The 21,530-nt window shown below is 37.3% G+C and overlaps 1 protein-coding gene across 2 annotated transcripts in view; it reads right to left on the bottom strand.

Annotated features, from left to right (window-relative positions):
- plaa (phospholipase A2-activating protein) overlaps positions 1-21,530 on the bottom strand; it is a 40,371-nt gene that overhangs the window by 9,307 nt on the left and 9,534 nt on the right. Inside the window, exons 2-10 of one of the 2 annotated variants that reach the window (XM_048592719.1) lie at positions 20,698-20,817; positions 14,968-15,068; positions 14,763-14,883; positions 13,798-13,965; positions 12,035-12,170; positions 9,639-9,808; positions 5,816-5,973; positions 3,693-3,912; positions 1,025-1,093 (exon numbers count right to left, since the gene is read on the bottom strand). In XM_048592719.1, coding sequence (XP_048448676.1) covers positions 1,025-1,093; positions 3,693-3,912; positions 5,816-5,973; positions 9,639-9,808; positions 12,035-12,170; positions 13,798-13,965; positions 14,763-14,883; positions 14,968-15,068; positions 20,698-20,817 — 1,263 coding nt within the window. Of the gene's footprint in view, positions 1-1,024; positions 1,094-3,692; positions 3,913-5,815; positions 5,974-9,638; positions 9,809-12,034; positions 12,171-13,797; positions 13,966-14,762; positions 14,884-14,967; positions 15,069-20,697; positions 20,892-21,530 lie in introns of both variants that reach the window. The other variant, XM_020510181.2, reaches the window with a different exon arrangement.

Here is a 21,530-nt window from a genome sequence, read left to right as displayed (position 1 = left end):
ACTCAATTACTAGGAGTCACGATTTCAAGGTGAGAGGGGAAAAGTTTAAGGGAGATATGCGTGGAAAGTTCTTTACGCAGAGGGTGGTGGGTGTCTGGAACGCGTTGCCAGCAGAGGTGGTACAGGCAGGCATGATAGCGTCATTTAAGATGTATCTAGACAGATACATGAATGGGCAGGGAGCAGAGGGATACAGATCCTTGGAAAATAGGCGACAGGTTTAAATAGAGGATCTGGATTGGCGCAGGCTTGGAGGGCCGAAGGGCCTGTTCCTGTGCTGTAATTTTCTTTGTTCTTTTGTTCTATTGCCTCCTCAAAGAACCGCAGCAAATTTGTCAGGCATGATATCCCCTTTCACAGACCGTTGCTGGCCCTATTTGATTATATTGTGTATTTCTACATGTTCACCCATTATTTCCATCATAATAGATTCTTACACTATCCACAATGACAGATGTTAAGTCACCGGCCGATAGTCATCTTATCGTTGTTTTCCTCTCTTTTTGAATCTGGACGTTACATTAGTAGTTTTCCAATCCTCTGGATTTTTCCAGAATCGAAGGATTCGTGGCCGATTGTTACTAGTGCATTATCTCTGTAGCCAATTCCTTTAAAATCAAAAGGGCGGTGAATCCATCAGATCCAAGAAACCACTGGCCTTTAAGTCCATTAGCTTTCCTAGTACTTCTGCAGTGATAACTATTGTGATTAATTCTTCTCCTCCTCCACAGCACCACACCAGCACCCATAGCTTCCAGATTATTTACTAATTTTGGAACACTATTAGTGTTCTTTACCATGAAGACTGATGCAAAGTATTTATTCAACTCCTATGTCATACCCTGGTTCCCCATTATCATTTCCTCGGTTTCATTCTCTAAGGGCCCTAAGCTCACTCTGGTCTCTCTCCTCCTTCCGTGTATTTTCAAGGAGCTGTTACCGTCAGCTTCTTTCAAAAAAAAAACTATTCAATTATTTGATTTATTTAAAAACAGCTATTCTCCAGATAAAAAAAATACATTACCTGTAAATGGATCCACTCCACTTGAGCCTCCAGTGCTTAATCCAGTCCCTGGTATATAACGACCTGAACCTGCAAAATATTTAGTTTATTATAAATTAGTAAATTTGACTGATTTGATTATAAAGGAGTAGATGCTTATACCTATTTTAAATTAGGATCAGTCGTTCAGAAATGCAAGTTTAAATTTCATTACACTAAAAACGAGCAGTGTTTTCCTTTCCTAGTCATAAAATTTGCTGATGAGGGAGGGACTGTCAGTCAGTCAGTCATGCTCAGTTGTCAACTTAGACTTAATTCAGATTGTCGGCATCTGCAATCTTTTACATTAGTTGGTGTTGAACTCAGCTCAAAAACCTTGCCACCAACAAAAAAAAAGGTAAGATTTATCTCTGCAACTATTCACATAAGACAGTAAGACATAGGAGCAGAAATTAGGCCATTCGGCCCACCAAGTCTGCTCCACCATTCAATCATGGCTGATAAGTTCCTCAAACCCATTCTCCTGCTTTTTCCCCGTAACCCTTGATCCCCTTGATAATCAAGAACCTATCTATCTCAGTCTTAAATGTACTCAATGACCTGGCCTCCACAGCCTTCTGTGAATTCCATAGATTCACCACTCTCTGGCTGAAGTAGTTTCTCCTTATCTCTGTTCTAAAAAGGTCTTCCCTTTACTTTAAGGCTGTGCCCACAGGTCCGAGACTCTCCTACCAAAGGAAGCATCTTCCCAACATCCACTTTGTCCAGGCCATTCAGTATTCTGAAAGTTTCAATTAAATCCACCCTCATCCGTCTAAACTCCAATGAGTATAGTCCCAGAATGGATTGTAAAGTACTTTTCCCACTAACAAATAATAGATGTGTCTACTATATATACCAGTCTGTGAATTACATAGAGACTAAAAAACTGGGTTGTTCTTCTTAAAGCAGATAAAGGAGAGATTTAACAGATTTCTATATCTATAAAGTTTAGAGATTGTTTTCCTTTGTTTATCTTGTTTCCAGTAGTAGTATTGGTATCTAGAAAAAAAAAGACAAAGAACTGCCAAACAGTGCCAAAGGAGAGAGGACCTTTTGTTTTAAAAAAAGCAGCTAGTTGCAATTATCTGGAATCTGCTACCTGTAAGGGTCGTAAAAGTAAATTAAGTGACAAACTGCAAAAAGGAATTGGATAAAACATGAACAAAGAATGTTTCTCCCCATTTCTGTAAACTGGTTCATGCTATTGTTGGAATAACACGTTCTGTGAAATCAGATCCAAAATTCCTGCCCTCATAAAATTCACCCTACCATTAATATTTTTCTACAATTTTTAACTTCAAACTTCTATGACTTCTAAGCATACAGCTGGTCAACCAATAATAACTTCTATCAGATGGATTGTCATTACATAGACCTGATTTCTTTCCAAAGGAGAAAAAGAACTTGCTATTAAATAAATATGCAAAACCTGGAGGTAACAGTTTCATTTACAGGCAGAAGCTGTAAGGCAGTGTCTTTGGTATCCTAATAAATTTGTTTATTTTGGAAATGCTGTTTACAGTATGGTGTGCAACAGGGACATAGGTCATAGGAAATAGGAAACAGGAAACTCTCAGTTCATGAGAAGAAGCTATTTGCTGCCAAAGTGTTGAGAGAAATGTTGAATTGCAATATATCCAAATGTCACAAAAAGCAAGAGCTAGAAACACAGTAACAAGGAACTAAATAACCAGAGAAGCGACAACTATTTTTAGTCTAGAAAATGGGATTTAGAGAATAGGAAACAAGGAACAAAATTTCTGATGACAAATTCAGGGTTAATTCTCCAACCATGCACAATAACACAAAAAGGCCAGGAACAGTAGGAAATTTGCATGGTATGTATCAGAGGGAGAAATTATATTTTATTGGGCAATGTCATCAATGCTGCGGCATGGCAATTATTCTCCATGGATGGGAAGCATCTGGTTAGTTCAGTATGTTAACTATACTCTTAATTTCCTAAATTCATATTGTAAGGTAAAGAAAGGCCTGAAATTTTGAATCAGTGCTTCCCATGTGGACCAAAATAACTGGTTTCTTTTTCTCCCCTTAAACAAACTTTTCTATTCTATGTGACACATCTTTACCCTAGCACATGCAGGCAATAAAGCATATGTGAGTGTGTGTCAGACTGGGTAGCAAAATAGGTTAATCAAGAAATAGCAATGCTTTTAAAACTAGAAAAACCGAAGAAACAACCATAAATCAACCTCATCCCTTCAAGAGAATTTTTTTCAAATTTCTTCCACTTGGACTGGAACTCTTTTAACCAATTCTTTAACAAAGTAAAATTTCTCATCAGATCTGCAATCTTGATCATTGGATTACATCAGTCAAGTGATGTGAAATTTTTTTTTCCTTTTCCCTAACAAGCAGCAACAACCCCTGTAACTTTTTTTTGAATACGTTTGTAGGAATCAGTGAAATAGCTTTCATTTTTGGGTATTTTGGCTTTTTATGAAAAAAGTTCAACAAGGTCAAGGGTGTTTTAAGCTAATTCCTGAAAGTATGCCGTTGTCCAATTTCTTCACGACATACTCAGTGGTTAAAATAAAAATACACCATTCAAGCAGAATACTTCAGAATGCATGGACTCATTACATTTAGCAAACAGAGTTATTTGCAGTACACTCGTTTCACTGACCTGTAAAAGGGTCTGAAAATCCTGAGCCTGTTGATCCGAGTGTATGTCCTTTTGTGTTCTCAATAATAAAATTTGCAACCTGATCTAGGAACATTGGATTCAGGTCATTCTTTTGTAAGAAATTGTGGGCCACAAGCCAGGGGTCATCAGTGATATTGTAAGGCAGTTTCATTGAAGGTCCACCCTCATTAATATCAATAGTAAATACATAATCAAATTCCTTTAAACAAAGAAGAAAAATAGATGCTCAAACTTAAGAGCCATTTTAAAAAAAAACATCAAACTATAATGCAATTCACAATCATCTATGTGACGACAAGGAGGGACCAAGTCAGTACAGATTATCAAGTTTGGTTGCAAATACACAAGACAACACATTGCACAGTGTACCACAATAGCTTCCTTTCCAGAAAGAACAAGACTGGTTTTGGGCTTCACTCCAGATTTTACATCATGGTTTACTTTTGTTGGCATGGAGCTATTTGTTCATAGCTGGGGGTTTGATCCACGAGTGTCAAGACATACACACGGGATCCAAACTTTCTCAGTTCCTCTAAAACTTTAGCCTGGGGTTGTGAGGCACCTGGTTTCCTCATGTTGCAAAGCAGAGGCATAGCTGAGGGCTTGCTGATGGAATGGATGTGTACTGATAGGGAAAGACTTTAGTTCTCTTTTTGCAGTTACGTAGGCTTAAGTAAGAAGCAAACTAGCATATTCATTGTCCCTCACCTACACACTATAACCATCACATCAACCTGTTGGACCAAGATCATATTACGTTCCCACCATGTTATCTCAGATGTGGAAGAGGTTAGACTGGGGACATTGGGCAACCACTCACAGGGGTTCACATCAATGTGGATGTAGAAACAAGCAGGTTTGGCTAAGGAATGCACAGTGATTGGGTGGGATGCCATGGCAGGCAGTAGATCTTTATGAGAATACAAAAGAAGTTGGTAGACTCTTCAGGAAGTAGCTGTTTTTAAGGGTGTTGCTGACTTGGCTTTTTTTTTCTTTATTCATTCACAGCACGAGGGTGTCGCTGGGCAAGCAGCATTTATTGTCCATCCCTAATTGTTAAGAGTCAACCACATTGCTGAGAGTCTGGAGTAACATGTGGGCCAGACCAGGGAAGGATGGCAGTTTCCTTCCCTAAAGGACAGTAGTGAACCAGATGGGTTTTTCCCCTGACAATCGGCAATGGATTTATGGTCATTGTTGGATTCTTATTTCCAGGTGTTTATTGAATTCAAATTCCACCATCTGCCATAGCAGGATTCAAACTGAGTCCCCAGATTATTATCAGGGTCTCTGGATTAACAGTCCAGTGATAATACCACTAGGCCATCACTTCCCCTGGCTGTAGATACAGAATGGGATGTTGTTTGGATCTTGAGGCTGCTTTCTATATTTCAATCTGGTTTGACAACACGTTAGCAGCAACCAAATATTACAAGGTTGGCAAAGATGAATTATGAATGCTCCAGGAGCTAGATAAATCAAGATAACAAAATACTCAAATGCGGTTTCATTTTTGTTTTGTTGGGATAACCTTAGATTTTACTCTTTTGTTTTCACAGGATGTAGTCACTGCAGCATTTGCTGCTCACCCTTAATTGCTCTCAATGTTGGCATTAGCAAACCACCTTCTTAAACCACTGCAGTCCACATGGTGTGAGTAAACCGACAGTGCTGTTAGAAAGGGAGTCTCAGCATTTAGACTCAGCAGTGAAGAATCAACCATAAAGGCTCAACTCAGGATGGCGTGTGGCTTGGAGGTGAACTTGCAGTTGGCAGCATTTCCATACATCTGGTGCCTCTGTCCTTCTCGGTGGTAGGGGGTCACTGGTTTGGAAGCTGTTCTGAAGAAATTAATTGGCTCATACTATATTCAATTGGCAGATAACAAAGGAGTGAGTTCAAAAGGAGAGTATTAAATATTCACAGAAGTGAACCTATACCAAATAAATGCACTAGACAACATTGTTGCTGTCAGAGAGAAGAATCAAATTAAATTTTTAAAACTGTAATAGAGACTATTGAGTTTTATATTTTATGGAAATAAATTAAAAGCATAAATACTGCAAGAATAGATTACATTTCTTTCCCATTCTGAAACATACTTTGCCTTCGTAAAGAACTTTGCCTGAGGTTTTCTGGGTTCCTCCCGATGAGCCCACCACATCACCGATCTTTATCCATCGCCCATCAACAACACTCCATTGATAAGCATGAACAGCATCTCCAACTCTGATGAGCCGTGTCTGACCTTCCCTTGTACCTGGAAAATAAAGGGAAAACCAAACAATGTCCAAAGTCCAAACAGTGAATACTTCAACCGAAACATGACCTCTTGTCTGAGTACAATTTGCCCTTATGCAATGGCATTGGATTTATCAGAAAACATAATTTTCAAATGATCATGTGCCAAGTTGTGAACATTTATTCTCTGGCTTTAGATACCAGAATAATAAGCTAGCCAATCCAATGTAGATAGAAAGATTTTTATCTCTAACATTGAACTCCACAGAGGTTGCTGTCTTTAGAAATATAGAAATGAAGTGAAAAATCGATAGAAAAAAGAAATCCCCCCAATGCTGCATTTTCTTCAAAGTCAAGATTGTCCATTCTAAAATTTAAAAAAACTCAACGTAATGAAATGCAATAAATTATTGGAAGATTCTTGCATGGTGCACAATTATCAAACTCCAATATTATTATAAATAGCAATTAGGTGGTAGTTTTTTTTTAAGAAATGAAACTGATGAAGTTGAATGATATATGCTGCTTTTTTAATGAGTTTGGATTTTAATCCAGTGCCATATGGATTTGGTCTATTTGTGTGAAGAGTTTAAATAACTAATTAGGCCAATCTTTTTGATTTTAAACTCGAGTGTCAGAGATGGCTGAAGGATTGTTCATATTATGGGGTTTTACAACTGGAGAAGAGAAAAAAAAATATTAAACCATTCGTTTCACAAACCTAGATTAAGCAAGTTTTCTTTTAATAAAAAAAAAGCAAAAGGCATTTGAATTCAGTTCAAAGAAGACCTGACTAAAGTCAGGTGCAAGAATAGTTTGTCCTAAAAAACAAGTTTGTTCAGACCAGTGGCTGGAATCAGTCACCTCAGCATAAGGGTTGTAATTTGTGAAAACTTTCAGACCAGGAATGTTTAGTTAGAACTCTGCATATCATTGAACAACTGAAGAAATCTAAGTTCTCAGTGGAATGAGTGGTCAGTGAAAATGCTTCACAGATCAGAGGGCTAGAAATAGAAAGAAAGAAGCAGCAAGTCACAACTACAGTTTTGATAAGGAAGACATTTTTTTCTGAACTGCAAATAACTGTATAGTGATATAGTGTTCAGAAGTAGACTGAATTTTGTTTTGCCTTGTGTTTGAAATCTTTTCCACTGTTATACATGGATAGCTTGGTTTGTTTTATTTTAGGAACACAAGAACAGTACACCATTCAGTTTGTTAAGCTTGTTCTGCAATTTAATACAATTGTGGCTGATCAACATTTCAATGCCTTCAACTCTGAAGTAGCTTGTAGGTTTCATGGAGATCACATCCGATTCTTTCAAAATCTAGAGAACATCCGCCCAGTTTGCCTAATCTTTCTACAAAGGATAGTCCTGCCATCCCAGAAACATGACTGGTAAACCTTTGTTTCAATCTCTCCAAGATGACCAAAACTGCATACAGTATGCTAGGAGCTTTCTAATCAAGCTTCTACAAAATGGAAGCAAGACTTCACTACCCCTAAACTTAATCCTCCTGCAATAAAGGCTAATATTCCATTAGTCTTCCCAATAGATTGTTGAACTTCTTACCATTTAAGAAGTACTCTGCACATCTGCTCTTTCTATCAAAGCAGATAACCTCATTTTTCCCCATTATATTCCACCTGCCATGTTGCAGCCCATGTTCTGACTTAAGTTTCTTCACAACACACTTAGCTTTGTACCATGCACAATTTTGGAAATATAACATTTGGTCCCCATATCCAAATCATCAACATATATTGTGAACTGGTACTGTGGTATCCCAAAAGTCACAATCAGCAAAACAAGAACAGCTATTTATTCCTACGTGCTATTTTTGACCAGTCAGCCAATCCTGGGAAGGAAGGGAACCTTTTCAAAAGCCTTCTGAAAGGCCAATTATACCATATCCATCGACATCACAAGATAAAATTTGTTAATAACATCCTCAAATAACGCTTTACGGGTTAGCCCAGCTCTATTACTCATTCACAAAGGTGTGCTGACTATTCCTGATCTGTGTGTCCATTTATCACATTCTATATAACAGATTCTAATATTTTCCCTACTACTGATGAAAGGCTAACAGGTCCCAGTTTTTTCTCTTGCTCCCTTCTTAAATAGTAGGGCAACACTTGCTAGCTTCCAATCTGCAGGAATTATTCCAGAAACTGGAGAACTTTGGATGACGAACACCAGTGCATTGGCTTTCTGTAGGCAGCTCCTTCAACAATGATGTAGGGGTATCACATTCCAGGGACTTATCAACTTTCAGCCCCATTAGTTTCCTTCAGCTCCTCATTTTCCCTAATAAAAACAGAAAGTGCAGGTCTAACAGAAATTGTGGAGAGAGAAACAGAGTTAATGTTTCAAGTCCAAAATGACTTCTTCAGAATCTCATTCGTCCTAGTTACTTGGATTACCCACTCTGGAGATTTCTGGCATATTCCTCAGTGAAATGACACAAGGTTGTCATTTTGCATCTCTGCTATTTTTCTATCCCCTCCCCCACCATTATGAATTCTCCTGATTCTACCTGTAAAAGTGATGAACAGCTACATTTTGAGGTATGGGAGACAGGAAGACCAACAAAGTAAATACGATTGTGAGAAGTGAGCCTAATAGACAGCCTGGATTAACTTTGGACTTGTTCTTGGAATGCTAAACACTTGCCAGACACAATGGAAATTATTGTAATTAAAATGTGTCTTACTTAAGAAATTGGACAGGAAGACCAACAAAGTCAATACGATTGTGAAGAGAAGCAGAGAAAGACTTTTATATCAATAAACAAGGCAGGAAGGAAACAGTCTTGATCAGACTTTTGGAAAGTTAAGGAACAGCAAGCCAACAAGGTAAGTCTTGCTGGTCAAAGTTCGATCTACAAGACTCAAACTGATTAAACTGACTTGAAGAAGAACACAAAGTTTTGACCTAGCATGACAGGAGAAGTGAGCCTAATAGACAGCCTGGATTAACTTTGGACTTGTTCTTGGAACGCTAAACACACAGCTCACAACGGAAATGATTGTAATGAAGAGGTGTCTTACATTAGCTAATGCAAAACTGCTCTTTCTTCAGCTTGGTACATTTGTTGCCTGACAATCAATGTTTGATTTCTATTTACTTTACTTTGTTACAGTAAAAGCACCAACAAGTGAAATCTTGTCCTGCAGTCATTACCGTTCATCATTGGAAAATACATCCTTTTGCTAAAATTTATTCTCCATGGCTACAGTAACAAACCCCAACACAATTCAAGGGCACAAATCCTTACTGACCAAACTGCTAATAACGACTTAAAAAAAAAGGAGCCAGAGGTTATACTGTTTTACTTCGAAACTGTACAATGTTGATATTTTCAAATAGTAGACAGAAGTAAAATTGTAAATTTGAAATAGAACCATTAATTGCAGCCTGCAAAGTCAATTACTTTAATATTGAGAGATACATTATCAGGCACCAGAATGGGATAAAACACTTCCACCTCAAAATATTCTATATTAAAAAAAAAATACAGACATGCATTTGACATAAAATAATCTTTGCATAATCTTTTGTGAATAACAATTTGGAGTTTTATTTTTAATTATTTTAAATTACTTTTAATAATAATTTCACTGATGAACTTGTACTTCAATTCAGTGCTAAATTGTTATTTTATAATGCAATAACATACCAGGTTCATCAAGGTGTTCCCTTCCTGGAAGTTCATTAATATTTATATCTCCCAAATCTCCAGTTTTAGGGTCAATAGTTGCACTGGACAACTCATTCTCAAAAGTTTGAATCTCCTCAGCAGTGGCTGTCCGCTCTTCAGCCTCAGTGAACACTCTTATTACGCCATCACTATGGAAGAAATTATATAAGCATAAGAAAACAAGTAACTGGTGATCAAAACTGTGCTTTACATGCGACTTTAAGATAGTAAATGATTGTGGGACATTTGTGTAAGAGCGATACAAATGGCTTGATATAATTTGGCACTACGCTGGAGGATTTTAGGTCCAGTGTCCAAAGCCACAGGTCTTAAAAAGAGGATAGTTTGCGGAGTTAAGTGTTAGGCCTCAGAATTCCTGAGCTTATGCCTAATTGCTGAAGGGTAACACTGTCAATTTACAGGATAAAGGAAATCAGGAATACACTAAAGCCAGAATGTGAAGAAGGTAGAGACTCGAGGGTTGTCGGAAGTTACGAGAAGCAAGGCCAGATGTTTGAACACAAAATGAGAATTTTAAAACTGAGACATGGTTTGAATAGGAGTCAATGTAAATCAGTAAAGGCAGCAGCAATGGGTGACTAGGATCTGGGCGAGCTAGGATAAAGATAACAGAGTTCATCCAAATGAAATTATCTAAAATTTAAATCAAAAAGCAAATTAAGTATAGCTCAGTAGATGATAAAAAATTTTCCAGGATTTGCAATTACACTTCTAAAAAGTTATTTGCACAAAAATCTAATTGTCCAGTATTGATAGTTGGTTGGCAAAATAAATTGCAACTTAAAACTTCAGCTTAAAACATTATTTTTGTGATACAAAAATAGAGATTGCTGGAAAAGGTCAGGAGGTCAGGTAGCATCTGTGAAGAGAAGTCAGAATTTCTGAGGAAGGGTCACTGGATCTGAAATGCTAACTCTGATTTCTCTTCACAAATGCTGCCAGACCTGCTGAGTTTTTCCAGCAATCTCTACTTTTGTTTCTGATTTACAGCATCCGCAGTTTTCTCAGTTTTTATTATTTTTGTGATACCAGTCAATTTTTTGTTTTAAATACACAAGCTCAAAGTCAAGCTGAGTTTCTGAAACAGGTACTTGGACTCCAAGGGATACTGTCTCTTTATGCAGACTTTGCTTGAAAGATGTTCTCGCCAAAGGTCTTACAGATAAAACAGTTTTAAATATTTTCAGAATATTTCTAACATTATGTACTGAATGAGTTCATCCATTGCTTCCTAAGTATCTGAAGTCATTAGCACTTTTCTCGGCGTCACTACCTCTGCAAAATGATTTTAGTTCTTAATAAATCTAAATTTTAATCTAAATGTAATGAGCTGCCTTACCAGCATTCATTACCTTACAAAGTTAAGAGGGTTGATAGTTTCTAGTGCATTGTATCATAATTCAAGTATAATGGTGATTTCCTTGTTCATCTAATTCACTGTATAAAATTCAATTTTTAATTATTTGGAGACTTGGCCTCTTATAGGAATGGCTTTTTTTGTGATGTACACAACCTAGAAGCTATAACACGGTAGTGGTCTCTTGGACAGCATGGAATGCAAACACTGCAAGAATATCAGAAAATACCCAACATTTTTGGGGGAAATTAGAGAAGAGAGGGAAACTAAGGAGTACAAAAAGTGTGCTAGATCATGAAATGGGTGTGCAGATTCAGAAAAAAGGTTTAACTTTTAAACTCTTTCCATTGGGTCAACAATTTGGAATATATGTCTTTGCTACTTTGGACAGCTTTGTTTTATGCTCAGAAATCTGTTAGATTAGACAACAGGCTCATTGGTTTAGGGAGAACTGATTTGCAGCTGGCATCAGCAAGGAAGTAAAAGATCTTGCAATCATAAATTCATCACCAGTTATATGCAAAGAATAAATATAGAATATAAAAATTGTCCTTATTGTAGAAGAAAACAGTGGTAGAAGCACAACAGAAATCTTAAAACTGTTTAAAGAATTTGTATTCAAATAATTGTCAAAGCACTTTTGACAGAAAATAATGTTCAATTTAGCTCATTTCACTGCAACCATCTGAACATTCAAATATGTTCAACCAAATATATTAAAGCGGACTGGCCAACTCTGTATGTTTCTTGTCTGAACCAGTGACATCTTAGGCTTTTGTTTGCAATATAATCCAGCTGCAATTTTAAAAAAAAATGGCTGAGGAGTGGGAGAGCGTTTGAAAGAATAATCAGTAAGAAAAGATACAGTCTTGGTCCCAAAAAAAAAGCCCAATTTTGAATTTTTGATTTCAACATTCCAATGAACAGACCTTTGAAGGACTAAGTTTTATAATAAAATTATTTAGAATGAGATTCAGTAGCTTTACAGCAATTTTACCTTGAACCCACAACAATATCACCATTATCCAGTACACAGCAGGACCAGATGGACTGAGCTGGAAGCCTGATTGTTTGACTACAAACTCCATGCTTCCAAATCCTTAAGGATCGATCCTCTCCAGTAGTAACAAAATCTGAAGGGAAGAAAGAAACCAATTCACAATGATAATTCAAGTATACGCAAAATGCTGTTGTAACAACTATGTTTTATATTGAAAATGATTGAGTTTAAACAACCAGTTAAGTTGCCTATACATCAGCAATTCTGAGGTCTTATGAAGACCCTGTTCAGCTGTCACAGCACTTTCCTATTTTTATGTTCAGTTCCCCTTGCAATAAACAACATTCCATTTGTTTCCACACTCACTTGTATCTAGTTACTATTTTGTGATTCCTGTACAAGGATTCGCAGACCCCTGCCTACCAGAATCCTGCAACTCTTTCCTCCATATAAATAAAACACTGTTTTGCTACTCTTTCTGAAAGGACTCCTCTTAAAACATCTTCAGCACTGCATAAAATATATGAAGAAAAGTTTCAAACATTGTATGTATTTCCATTTTTGGTTTTAAAGCAGAAATGAAAATGTCACACTACTTTAATGATGCCCTTGTGCCAGCTTAAAATTAATGAAATTTAAATTGCTTTTATTCATCCAATGCACTTGCAATTCCACCTTTAGAGCTCCCAAGAAACAGAAGCAGCAGCATAGTGCAATCTTGACACTGCTTTTGCCTGCTATCACACTTAATGTTCAGTGATGTGCAGCCAATGCTAATTAACACGATGAGTCATCACAAAATATTGACATGAGTTTTTGCCAATTATAAACAGTAGAATAAAAATGTTTGACAAAATAGTGACACTTTAAGGTTATAATCATGGCAGAACTGTATCTGGTTCTTAAGACTTATTTACAGATGTAATCAGTAAAAGACAAGTCCTATCAAACTAATTTATGGACAGGTTACATCTGAAGGAAAATAGTATTTCATACACTGCAGTTTATGGGCAATTTTCTCTAACTAAGTGAAAAGGTCTCTTGTAACTCTTCCATACTATTTCCAGACTAATCTACAAGCTGCCCCTAAACCACAGCTGCACCCACACTCCTGAACTTTGCAGAAATTGTCAGGATCACAAGAACAGAGACATTTTTGATCTTCATAGCACCAATATTGAACTGATTTAAAACTGGAATTGAGTCAACAAATGGAAATATCCTATACTTACGAGTTAAATTACTTCAAGTAAGTAGGATTAAACTGTTATGCTGTCTATACAAGGATATGTACATATGATCCATTTAGTCCACGATTGTGAGGAAGTCAGTCATTATAACAGGACTTTACCTGTATGGCCAGTATTCAAAGCAGCTACTTAAAGTAAACTTCCCTGACTATATGGCATCAGGTTCTACTCCTGAAACTCTTTCCTTGTATGCTTTCTCTGGTGGCATAAGACTCTCTTACCAAATGTAATGACAGTTACATCATTGTACAGCTTCAAGTGTACACATTTGTACCCAAAAGGACACTGTTAGTTTCAAAGTTACATTTGAAATTTTAGGCTCAAGAATAGGTAAAATGAAGCTCAAGATTCTTCGCACAAATTCAACTAATCATACTTAGCATGGAGTTGGTAGCAACTTAAAATATATACTCCATAAATACAAACACTTGCAGTGTGATCGGTTAAACCTAATTACCCCCGGAAATAAGCGCAGAGGTGTATTTACTTTTTTTTAGAAAAATAATTTACCTTCTCCATTTGGGAAGACTGATAGACAATAAATATAATTTGTATGCCCATAATAAGTGTGCAAACACTCTCCAGTGATTTGCCATCGACGAACAGTGGCATCATTGCTGCAAGACAGGAACTCTAATTCATTCAAAATGGCCAGTCCTCTAACACAGTCGTTATGACCTAAAAATGGTCAGAGTTAATATAAAATGACAACATGATTTATACATTTTCCATTATTCTCCTTAAAGACAAAAAATCTCTTTTGTTTGATGTGAAAAAGATGACAAAATCAAAATTGAGAATACAACCTCAAAGGTGTTTATCAAGTGTGAGTACAGCATTCAAGTATATAACAGTACATAAATAATCGCTACAAAACCAGGACATTTGACTCAACCAGTCAATTAATGCTCCATTCAAGTGCCCTGCTATTCACCCACATAATGATTTAATGCCAAATTTTTAAAAATCTTTTCAATTACAATATGAAGGAAATACATTGCACCTAAGAGACCAGTTAAAGTTACAAATCTAATGGAGGTTACACTTATTTTGCACACTTAGTTTCAACTTGGCGGTCCAAGTCAGCTGCCTTAGGACTGCAGTATACCCACTCGTAACATGTCCAAGATCAATTAACTTAACAGAAAACCCATGGATTCTTAGCTGTATGGCTCAAAAGTGTTGTGCATTTTCCTCTATCTTCCTCCAATATAAAAAAAGATAAAAGGACCCAAGTCTCTGAATTACAACATGCGGTTACTGTCTTCGGCTTTTGTTGCCGAGGTGTTCTTTTAATATCTCTAGATTAAAAATGCTCTAAAAGGCACTATTTTTAGTAGAGAGAAGTTATTTTAAACAAGTGGTTTATATTATGAATTTGCAAAAATTCAGAGACAATTAGTAACATTTACTTTATTTCACATAATATGCAGAGAATTAGGCATTGCATTTGTCCAAAGCAAACAGAGACATACCCATGAAAGTCCGCTCACATCGGCCTGCTTTCCACATCTTAATTGTTTTGTCAGCAGATCCTGTCAGCATGAAGCCTTGTTCAGGTAATATTTTTACAGCCCATACTGCTGCTGTATGACCCTAAAAGCAAAATACATTTCAAATGATTTTATAGCAAGAGAATACACGTTTATTTTGTTTCAAGGACTGAAAATAAAGATATACCTGTAAAGTCATCAAACATTTCTCGTTTAGCCAAACTTTAGAGGTTGTATCCCAAGAACCACTGAGTAACGTGCCAAATTTTCCAGCAGATAGACTACAAACTAAAAGAGAATTTAAGAAAGCATGAAACATAGTACGGAATCTGGACTATACAATCTGAAAGACAACAAGAAAGATGAGACAAGTGTAACTATGCATAAATAGTTTATTCAAAACTATGCATAGGTTTTAAAAACGATTTGCACAGGCTCTAGTTTCAGTGACGTTATCTAAAATCCAGTATTTGCAAGAATTCAATTCTAGACAACTCCACTAACTGGCTGCCAGTCAGTTAATTTCAGGTCAGAACCAATGCAGTGGACATCGAGAATTCCAAACTTTTTTTTTAAAAATGCTATTTTCTGGAGAATAAATTGAAAATCTCTTACTTGTTTATGGTGTAAAATTGCCTTATTTTGATTATGTAATCAATTAGGATCTAAAAAAACACAGTCAGTTGAAGTTGAGGAACTTTTGATTACTTAACAAATGTCAGCTTGGCCCAATTTGACCCGAGTCAAAAGATTGTCCTCAGGTATTACTCCAGAACTTGAGCACATATACTGGGCTGTCAGTTCAATAAGGTAATGCGCAATTCTTTTTTACAAGACAATTGTAAACTTACTGAGTATTGTACACAGCTTTAAGTACCCCAATATAGGAATCATGTAAAGCTAATTGAAGGTTTTTTTTTTCCATTCTTTCATAGAACCTAGTCACAATATAGAAAGGACATGATTAAACTGTGGCAGGGGTGCAGAGGAGATTCGCCAGGTTTCACGGGTTGGAGCAGTTTGGCTACTAAGAGATGCTGGATAGGTTCAGATCGCTTTTTGTTAAGAGTGGAAGAGGCCAAGGAGAGACCTGATCGCGGTTTTTAACGTTGTGAGGGACCTGAATAGGGTGGATAGGAAGCAGTTGCTTCCCATATTTGAAGGGTCAATAATAAAGGGGCATAATTTTAAGGTGAAAGGCAAGAAGGGATTTGAGAAAATGTTTTCCACCCAGAGGGTGGTGGGAATCTGGATCACACTACCTAGGGAGGGTAATAGTGGTAGGAAACCTCAACATTCTAGAATGTGGCTAAGCATTTGAAATGTAATAATCTTCTAGACAATGACTCTAAGTGCTGTAAAATGAGATGAATATAGATGGGTGACGGGTTGTGTTTTGGTCAGTGCAGACTTGATGAGTCAAAGAACTTCTTCTGTACTGTGTGGATCTATTACTCTGTAAGTATTGCTGGTAAGGACATTTGCTCCTTGTCCGGAATGGCCATTGATACGGTGGTAGAGAACTACATTCTTAAACCCTTGCAGTTCATTTAGCATGGTTACACCCTCAGTATTTAGGAAGGGAGTTGCCGAATGTTGAGCTACTGACAGTGATGGGAACGGCAATATGCTGCAAATTAACGCAACTTCCACATGCTGTTTTTATGCCCTTCTTTCTAGATAGAAAAGATCACTGGTTTGGAAGGTGCTGTGGAAGTAACCATGATGTGTGGCTACAGTTTAACTTGTGTATGGTATATACGACTGCCACTGTGCACCAGTGGTGGATGGCGTGAATGTTGGAGATGGTAGGTAGAACTAGGGATCTGTATTTATTCATTCGAGAGATGCAGGCATTCCTGGCTAAGACAACATTTACTCCTATTCCTAATTGTCCAGAGGGCAGCTAAGAGTCAACCTCATTGACGTGGGTCTGGAATCATATGTAGGCCAGAACAGACAAGAATAGCATATTTCCATCTATAAAGGACATTAGTGAACCAGTTAAAGTTTTTACAACAATCAACAGTGGTCACATGGTCACCATTACACCAGCTTTTAATTCCAGACTTTTTACGGATTTCAAATGTCATCATCTGCAATGATAGGATTAGAAAGAATGCTTCTAGATATTAGATCACTAGTCCTGCACTGCCTCCTCAATTATGACAAAATTCTTTTGGGTTCTTGGAGATACGATCGTCCAGATAAGTTATGATAGTCTATTTTTATCATTATCATTTTTGACTTCCATCAACAGCTTTTAATATTTCAGACTGTTCATGGGCTAAAGTGGTTTGGAAAACGAAAAGTGCTGACTAAAGATGGTCACAAAGTCTCTTGGCTTGGCTCAGCCAGACTCATAAAACCATGACGTCTGAACTAAAAAAATAAAATGCCATCAAAATGATTGAAAAGAGTCACTCAGATCTTTATTTCCTGCTTGGTTTAAACTTTTTAGAAAATTTTACACTATGGAATGAAAGTCATTCGCAGAATATCCATCTTGGAATAAAAACCAATGAAGCTTGACATGGGAATACGTAAATCAAAGAAACATTCCTTCACCAAGAACTCAAACACATCTATGAATTTTGCTACAACAGGAACAGAGTGAACCTTGGTGTAAATGGTGGTGACAAAGCATCTGATAAAAGCTTGAGAAGTGAGGCCCAGATCAAGCTCAGTTGGAGCAACAGTAGGAGCAGTACGCAGCGAACCTTCAATGATTCCAGAGGCACATTTTCTGAGATGATGAGATAGTAGGAACTGCCGATGCTGGAGAATCTGAGATAACAAGGTGTAGAGCTGGATGAACACAGAGGAGCAGGAAAGCTGACGTTTCGGGTCTGGACCTCTGATGCTGCTTGGCCTGCTGTGTTCATCCAGCTCTACACTTTGTTATCTCTCTTCTGAGATGATGTCAGGATTCAAAATGTGAAATGGAGCAAGAGGAAACAGCTGACTGGATAAGTAAGGTTATGTGAGTATTTATACTATTTTTAATTGCTTAAAGTTTGCAAAGTTTTATTTTGGGTTTACAGTTTAAATAAGGGCAATAATGCAGAGGTCGAGAGAAGAAGGTTCATATGAGAATTAATATTATTTGAATTTCGAGGTAACGTAAGGTTTTATTTTAAAGGGACAAGAAATGCAAGAAGAGCTCAAGGCTGTGGTATGCTCTTCCTGTTTTGTGGAAATTTGGACAGAGTTCTACTACACAGGAAATGTCTCCAGCTACAGCTCCTAGAAGCCTAAGTTTTCAGAGCTGGAGCAACAACTGGGGACACTGAAGCATCCATGAGGTTGAGAGCATCGTGGATAGCACATACAGATAGGTGGATCACTTTGCAGGCTCAGACTCCAAACGCAGGGAGGAAACAGAGTAAGAGGACTAGGCAGGCAGTGCAGGAATCCCGAGGCCATTCCCTGCAAAACTGATAACCACTTTGAATACTGATGGGGGAAAACGGCCTCTCAGAGGAAAGTAGCACAGCCATTGTTGTTGCACCATGGTTGACCCTGGTAGATGGGAGGAGGAATAAGCGTCGGAACGCAATAGTGATGGGCGATTCAATCGTAAGAGGAACAGACAGGCGTTTCTGTGACCACAAACAAGATTCCAAGATGGTATGTTTTCGGCACAAACAACATAGGTTAAAAAAGGGGTGAGGTCCTAAGAGCAGAATATAGGGAGTTAGGAAAAAAATTTAAAAAAGCAGGACCCCAAAAAAGTGATCTCAGGATTGTTACCAGTGCCATGTGCAAGTCACCTAAGAGTAAAAACCGTAGGATATATCAGGTGACTGTGTGGCTGGAGAGATGGTGCCAAAGAGAAAATTTCAGATTCCTGGGACATTGAAACTTAGTTCTGGGAAGGTGGGACCAATGCATGCTGGGTGGATTACACCTGGGCGGGACTGGACTTGATTTCCTAGAGGGAGTATTTGCTAGTGTGGCTGAGGACAGTTTAAACTAAAATGGCAGGAGGGGGGACAGAAGAGAGGGAAGCAAAGGCAAAAATAAAACGACAAAACGGAAAATAAATCACAGACAGAATTCAAAGAAAGAAATAAACAGGGCTACACTACAAAACCATACAAATGGATTGAGAATGCTTAAAGAAGTCTTAACGCCTTATGTCTTAATGCACAGTGCATCTGCAATAAAGCAGATGAATTAGTCACGCAAATAGACAAGTGGGTATTATACTCCTGACTTTTACCTTGTAGACTGTATTATATAACATACTAATTTTATGTACAGTCTATGTATGCAATGGCAAGTAAAGCAAGGCACTTCATGGTTTGGATAAAACTGGCTGTGCTGTTCTAGATGTCATGTCAGTACCTCTTTACATTTGTGTTCCACACCTCTACACAGAACCACTTGCAATCTATCAACCCCTCTGAAGTGTTTTTTTTGGACATGTTTGTACCCTTAAACATATTTGCTGGATTAATACATTTCATACACAATCTTTTCCCTTCACAATCAATCTCTTGCAATTACTGAACATTTTTCAGTCAGCAACTCCTAATTGCATAATTTCAGAATACTCTTCCAATTCTTGAAGCATTGTGGTTAAGTTGCTGAAATTCTGAACTGTCAATCTTTTAATCATTCTCTGTCCACAGTGGACACCACCATAATAGCCACTTTGAAATCAATTTTATGTGGCTTGACTAAACATGCAGTTTCTTACAAGCTTAACTTCATGCAAATGTTAAATACTTTCTGCAAAGGAGAAATTGTAATAGCAAGCAGATAAGTTTCACTGAATAGGTCACAAATATAAGCAGCATCCCCATAGCTAACAAGTAGTACAGAGTCATACAGACCAGGAAGATGCCTGACAACTGGGACGATGTAAAACCAGAATAATTAACTTCCACGCAAGACTACAATACAAAGCAGGTGACGGAGAAAGAAACCAAAAAGACCGAGGGTTTCTATTGTCTTTAATCTTCTACAGAAATTATGCATGAACATGAGGCAAAATTTGAATCAGACTGTACTTTTTAAAGATATGGGACGTTGGCATTGCTGGCAAAGCCAGCACTTGTTCCCCATACCTAGTTTCCCTTGAAATCTAGGCATCTCAGATGTCGGTTAAGATTCAACTACCTTGGTTTGGGTCTGTAGTCACAAGTAGGGTAGACCCGGAAACAACAGATTACCTTCCCTAAAAGGAATTCGTCAATCAGACATGTTTTTACAACAATAGGCAATGTTACCATTAGACTAGCTTGTAATTCCAGATTTTTATTGAATTCAAATTTCATCGACTGACAGGATTTGAACCTCCGCTCCCAGAACATTAGCAAGGGACTCTCAATTACTAGCCCAGTGACATTACCACCATACCATCTGTTCTTACTACAGCATTAATATAGCCTGCAAAAATTCAGGAGAAGGTATAGTAAAAATACTAGGTCCAGGGAAACATAATAGTAGCTTTCTGAAACCAAGGGAAAATACAGATGAAAATCAAAGCAAGTCAGTACAAATTCTGTAATCAATTTGTTTGTTTCTTTTACTAGCCTAGAACCAACTAACCTCTAAACAAGTATGAGTTGTTATAATACCAAGTTGAAAGCAATGTTCTAGTTTGCAGCGCTGTTTAATTCGATCAAAATTTCAAACAATTTTGCAAAAATGTCAACAAGTCAAACTTATATCCCATTTATCTACAAACTTTCCTACCGTTATTGCACCTGTGAATATCAACATTTGCTGTGGGTTTTAACAGATTACTGCAAACAAGCATTTGACAGAGGAGACAGTACAGACTGCAGTTGCTGGAAGCTACAGTCAATAAAATGTGGAGCTGGAAAGAGTTTTGGCCCAAAACGTTGACTTTCCTGCTCCTCAGAAGCATCTGACAAATTCTGAAACAAAATATACAAGTTCTTACCTGTATTTTTATGCCCTTTTAGAATGTATAATGGTGCTGGGCTATCCAATGTGAAAACACAAATGTTATGGTCATTTCCTCCAGTTACAATGAGTCCACGAGGATATGTGTCATTCGGAGCTATGATGCACACACAGGACACAAAATTTGAATGTCCATTCATACAATGCATCTCTGTAAAACCCCTGTTTGAACTGAAATAGAAGCAATTCAGTTAAATTTGCAGACCAGATTGAGATAATGACTCAAACTGTAAACATTCTTAGAATCTAATGAAAAAGAATTGCTCAAAAAATTCTAATATATTTACTAAGTAAGTTAAGGTACACTCTACTAGTTTGGACAGCCACTCTTAAAACAAGGTCACTATTATTTGGATAAGAGAAACAAACAGTATTAATAATTTTAATAGGTTCTGTAGTTGATCTCAAGATCTATGAAATGAAAATAGCTCCCATTATGGTCATTGGGAGGTGAATGATATCATCACTAGGTTGCAGAGGATAGACAGAAATCAAACCAAAAAGTCCATCCTAGAATAAGTAACAAGGATTACACCTAACTAGCATCAGAATGTGTCAGAATGATTTCTTACATTGAAGGAAGCCAGGCTGATTTACACCTCTCTGATAATGAAGGTTAGAGTTAACCATAGATCTTGATCTATTATTTAGCTAAGACCAGCACATTAAGAACAGATTAGCCATCCAACTTGAGATTTGAAGATCATAAGAAACAGGAAGATCAAGTCATTCGATTTTATGGTCTTTATGATTACTCTATGGCCGTTCTATTCAAGCATGCATCTGTTTGAAACGGATACACAATGCATC

This window comes from Rhincodon typus, chromosome 3, assembly GCF_021869965.1.
Source record: "Rhincodon typus isolate 14 chromosome 3, sRhiTyp1.1, whole genome shotgun sequence".
In the NCBI taxonomy this organism is placed as follows: domain Eukaryota; kingdom Metazoa; phylum Chordata; class Chondrichthyes; order Orectolobiformes; family Rhincodontidae; genus Rhincodon; species Rhincodon typus.
The sequence above is the reverse complement of the archived record's forward strand: the minus strand, read 5'-3'. Positions and strand labels throughout refer to the sequence as shown.